We start from the raw sequence: 5,804 nt of genomic DNA, 5'->3' as shown, positions 1-5,804 counted from the left end.
AAAGTTTTTTTTTCTCCAAATGTGTCTAAGTGTTTGTTATTTTCCACATACGTACCAGTGCCATAAATTAAAACCAAAGCAGCAGTCCATGCACAGCAACAAAACAGACTTAGGCTTACATTACAATTACAGCAGGAATCAGTTGATTGTGTTTATATCAATCAGTATAGTACGCGCATATATTGCAGTGCGTGAACGACAATGACCCTGCTAAGAACCATTGTCACTCATAGTAGGCATTGGGTGACCTCAGCTAGACGCATGCGTGGTGACTTAATGTCATCTCGTGGATGTAACACCTTTACACGGTGGAAGAAGACGGAGTGATGCAGATTTCGTATATGGTATGCAGTGGCGTAGCCACGGGGCGTGGGGGGGGCGACAGCCCCCATGAAAGCTTGTCGCCCCCCAGTCGCCCTCCCATTGGGATTTTGGGTGTCGAAAAAAAATTACATGTGCGAAAAATATATCATTGGTCTGAATGGTCTCCACCATGAATGATGACCACCCATGAACGACCCTTCGACCTGCGGACCGGCAGTAGGCTATAGTTGCTGAAAAACCCGACGTGACATAGCGCATAGGCCGAGAAGACATTTACAGTCATCACATTGTACTGAAAACGCATGTCAACGACCTTCGAATTATATAATTCCTGCTCTAAAAGACTACAACACATATAATGTTTACTCTTGTATATGTGTGTCCGACTGTTCGGGCAAACTTTGCTTTTGTTTCTCTCTTATAAATGAACGGTGACATATCCTATCCTTTCTCGTGGTTGGTCGGTAGTTGGGTTTAACAACACAGCAACACTATCATGTTATGCAGTGTCTCCACGGATAAAAAGAGGGTCGATCCGCAATGGTTTACAAGAATTTCCCTAATTGGTAAACACTAACCCTAATCCCTAACATACAAATAAATACTAATACAAACAGCCAATCAGGATCTTGTGATTAGTGCGCACTAACTTATAAATCAAGCTAGTGAGCTATACTATACCCTATAGAAAGGTGGTTTCCAGGTACTGGAATGCCAAAGAAGATGTTAAAAAGTAAAAAAATGCTGACATCATACAGGTTTCTCACATCATTGCTCGCGTCATTGCCTCAATACTCTGTTACATTTGCAATCGGGTTTTCACTTCTGCATGGGACGTACCCTGATGCTCTTAAAACCGCTAAAAAACCAAATTTTCAAGAAAGGAGACAATACTATCGCTGAGAACTACCGGCCAATCAGTCTATCACCCTAATAATATTTCAGACGCAATCTTTGATGTCAGTTTGACATATAGTTTGGTCATTTCAGTATGTTACTTGGCTGAAAGCCCAGTCGATCTTTTTTTATTTTCCACGCGCAATTTGTAGATTTGTCGAAAAATGTCAATGCCGGTGTCAAACTCACAAAAAATATGTCATGATATTTCAAAGTAACGTACCAGACTGTTTTTTTTTTCTATTTCACTAAACTATTTGATGACCATATCAAGACATGGGATCTCAAAATAAAGGATGTTGAGAAAACTTTAGAGCAGCTTACAAGGCCTGGGTAGTGTCATTTCCAACGATCTAGGAGGCCTTTTTAGCTACGAAATTCAGGTACGCTAAGCGCCAACTTATGGTGGCGCTACGCTTAGATAGTAACAAGACGCCCTCCCAGGAAATTTATGGTCAAGCCCCCCTCCCAGAGATCCCCACTGAAAAAATCCTGGCTACGCCACTGACGGCATGTACATCATCGCAATGTACCCAAGATGGGAAATAATTTTACTTCTCCAGAATCGATAAGTAGGCTCACTTTGTAATTAATCACAAGGCTTGTAACGCGATGAATTCGTGTCTTTTTGAAGGATGGAATAGATACCGTATATACTTTATACAACTGCGAGGCTACCGTATACGGATCTATAATTCAGCATCGTACTAATTGTGTGAATCTGGAGAAGCCGTGTGTCTTGGAAAGAAATCACAATTAGACAACAACTGCGTCTTTTATAGCATTGACTGAAACCGCACATCTAGTTTACAATAATAATAATAATAAATAATAAATAAGTTCTTAATATAGCGCCAAATACCAAAAGGCCTCTAGGCGCTTTAAAAAACCTAAAACAAATAGAAAAAAGACAGAGAAATCAATGGAATAAAAAGTCTAGAAAACACATAAACGAAAATTAAACAGTATGTAAAATACGAACACAAAAATCTTAAAACACGAGAAGATTTTAAAACAGACCAAAACCTATAAAAAACAAAACAAAACAAAAAAACAAAGGATAGGCACCATAAAATATAGTTATACAAAAGTAAAAGTCTAGATAAAAACACGAGTATATAAAAGTGACAAAATCACGTTGAGAAACTAAAAAGATGTGTTTTTAAAATTGCCTTAAATATGGCGAGAGATTTGGCAGTCTTTACGTCGTGTGGTAGGTCGTTCTAAAGCTTCGGTGCAGCGACCGAGAAAGCGCGATCTCCGTAGTTCTTGGTTGAGACGGTTTTCGGGACCACGAGGAGTGCCTGCAATGCTGAACGGAGCGAGCGTCCCGGGGTGTAAGCAGCGAGAAGATTTCTGATGTAAGCAGGAGAAAGACCGTTGAGTGACTTGTAAGTAAGCAATAGAATTTTATACACAATGCGGTCTTTCACTGGAAGCCAATGGAGCTCGTTCTTGCGCAAGGCATTTAGGTGAACATCCCTACCACTTACACCCAGGACAACTCGAGCGGCACCATTCTGCACACGTTGTAGCTTGGCAATGGCAGAATTTGGTAGGCCATAGAGAAGACTGTTATTGGCATCGAGATGAGATGTTACGAAGACGTGTACAAGTCGTTCAGCAGTCGGCCGATCTATATATTTCCTTATACGACCAATCTTTGATATCCCAAGACTTGCAGAGCGACACAATTTGTTCACATGCGATTGAATTAGCGACATGTGTCGGTCTATCAACGCGCCGAGATTCCGTGCTTCGGGAGCAACACCAACTTCCGTGTCACCAACTTGAATAGCGGAGATAGGAGACGGATTCTTTATAAAACGCGAGGAAAAGTGAAGAACCTCCGTCTTGGTGTCGTTCAGCATTAACTTGTTGGCAGTGGTCCACGCTTTCACGCTGCGAATACAGACTTCAAGTCACTGAAGTTGATCCTCTCGAGCCTCAGCAGGATTAAGCACAAGGTACAGTTGGGTATCTTCTGCATACATCATTGTCTGAACGCCGCGAGCCTCTATCAGATCCTCGAGTGGTGATACATAGACAGTGAACATGAAAGGTCCTGCAACGGAACCTTGGGACACAGAACAATCCATGAGATATGTATCTGATACACTGTTACCAATAGCAACCATTTGCCAACGACCGCAGAGATAACTTTCACACCACGACAGAGCGTCGGCACGTAGTCCGTAGCGATCCTTCAACCGATCGAGTAGAGTATGGTGGTCGACGGTGTCGAAGGCGGCCGAAAGGTCAAGGAGAACGAGGATTACATCGGAATGCTGATCAACAGCCCTTAAGATATCGTTCTGAACACGGACGAGCGCGGTTTCAGTGCTGAAGTTTTTTCGGTACGCGGATTGTTTGCTCCCATAGAGATTGTTCACCAACATATGATCCTGCAGCTGAGCTAAGGCTGCCCTCTGAACAACCTTGGAAACGAATTTCAAGTTGGAAATGGGTCTATAATTATTGGTATACGATTCCGAGAAAACGCCAGACCTGAGTGAACGGTTGACAATTTAGGTGATGGGATGTATTAACCCAGGAAGACACTCTTTGAGAAGCGACGTAGGAATTGAATCGAAGGGACATGATGATGATGATGATGATGATGATGATGATGATGATGATGATGATGATGATGATGATGATGATGATGATGATGATGATGATGATGATGATGATGATGATGATGATGATGATGATGATGATGATGATGATGATGATGATACGACGGACGGCGTCGACTGATACTTTGCGAAATTCACTGAAGGCTGCCAGCGATTTGTTTTGATGAAGCCTTCCAGGAAACACAGGCGGTTGCAGGGTGATGTTGTCCAACTTATCTCCAACCTTTCGAATTTTGTCCACGAAAAAATATGCGAAGTCATTTGCTAGCTTCTCTGTATCTTCATGGGATGTAAGAACTTTGTCTGAACCCAATGAGTATAACCTGTCGACCTGCCGGAATAACTGCTTCTGATCACAGTCCTGAAATTGGGATTTGTGATAGTCGGTCTTCGCTTGTTCGACCATTGCGGAATAGCGGTTACATTGAGCTCAATAGATTTGTTTGTGCACGTCGAGTCCGGACTCACAGCGACGTCGCTCGCGTTTTATCATCAAGTCATTTGAATAAACACAAATGAGAAACAGCGAAAACTTAGAGAAAAGCAAAGTATACAGAAATGCCCATTTCCGACTGTTTAATTTTTATTAGGGTTGTTGGTTTGCTTTTTGAAACTCGGCTTACTTGCCCGACAGCGGCTGTCGGTCAAAAAAAAAAAAGCTGCCCGGTCTCGCACACACATAATAATTTGTTTATTGTCTCAAAATCGTAGAAATAATGTTTGTATACACCCCTGATGCATTGTTGAACTAATTTTGAAAGAAGTGGTCCCACGTAACCTAGGCCTGTGGCAAAGTTTCCTATCCATCACCGTATAGAAAGTTCTAAGCAAGTCCATTTTTCCAGTTTTTTGTGGCCATTTTGCACTGTCACCTCTCTTATATAGCCAGGGGTCGGAGCCGGGGGGGGGGCACTGGGGGCACATGCCCAATATAGCAAATGTGCTTGTGCCCCTTTGATGAAGAACTGTCTTTTGGATATCTTTAGCCTTTTCTTTATTTTCTTTCATTTATTTTTTTCTTTTATTTATTTATTTTTAGTCTGTACATGCTATTTTTAAAATGGCATCCCATATCTTTTTGTAGCACGGTTAACAATAAACAATCTCAATAAATAGTATTGATAGCATACTAACACATCATATATATTTAAGTGATATGGCCGGTGTGTATCGGTTTATACCATAATTCGAGTGGTGATTGTGGAATGAGAAAGGGCCCCTCTAATGTTGTGCCCACCCCCCCAACACTTTTTGGAAGCTTCCTATCCCCTACCTATAACCACCGAATAAGACCCGATAGTCGATATATATAGGCAGCCTTATATTTAGTACCCTTTATAACTCTTATTGTATTCGTATTTGCGTATACACATCACTCCTTCAACGCCCCCCCCCCCGCCCTGAAGGAAAATATGCATACTAGCCGGCAATATCCAATGTACAAATTGTGAAACAAGTTTTCTTTTTGAGACAAAATGAGGTGAAATCATGCTAGTTGCTAATGTAGGAATCTTCCGAATTAGAGTTTATTACTTGTCAATATCTTAACAAATTTTTTCTGTTCGAAATAGCTTGAGTTTGACCACATAAATTCATTAAAAGTCAGGGGCGTAGCCAGGATTTGCAAAGTTGTATGCACGACTATCTGAGCGGAGCGCCACCATCGGTTGGCGCGGAGCGTACAAGAAAATTTTTGGTTTTACAAACCCCTCAGATGGCTGGAAACGGCCCTTCCCGAGTGTTCATTCTGGTTCCCTGGCCTCTTGCTAACTTAAGACACCTCAATTTTTATGTAAAACAAGGGCACATTTTTAACCTGAGGAAAAGTGGGGGCACGTGCCCCCTGTGCCCCCCCGGTTCCGCCCCCCTTGCTAGCAGAGACACTTTTTGTAATGTTTGCGTGTTTATTTCCAGTGGGCCTATACCTCTTCCTTCGAAAGTATC

General features: G+C 42.0%; 1 protein-coding gene across 1 annotated transcript; it reads right to left on the bottom strand.

The window, feature by feature from the left end:
- Nucleotides 1–2,444: 2,444 nt before the first annotated feature.
- Nucleotides 2,445–3,092, bottom strand: LOC139961376 (uncharacterized). The gene has a single exon (XM_071960521.1). The coding sequence runs from the start codon at nucleotides 3,090–3,092 to the stop codon at nucleotides 2,445–2,447; it is 648 nt and encodes a 215-aa protein (XP_071816622.1).
- Between the last annotated feature and the right edge of the window lie 2,712 nt (nucleotides 3,093–5,804).

This window comes from Apostichopus japonicus, chromosome 20 (assembly GCF_037975245.1).
Source record: "Apostichopus japonicus isolate 1M-3 chromosome 20, ASM3797524v1, whole genome shotgun sequence".
NCBI classification, from domain to species: Eukaryota; Metazoa; Echinodermata; class Holothuroidea; order Aspidochirotida; family Stichopodidae; genus Apostichopus; species Apostichopus japonicus.
The sequence above is the reverse complement of the archived record's forward strand: the minus strand, read 5'-3'. Positions and strand labels throughout refer to the sequence as shown.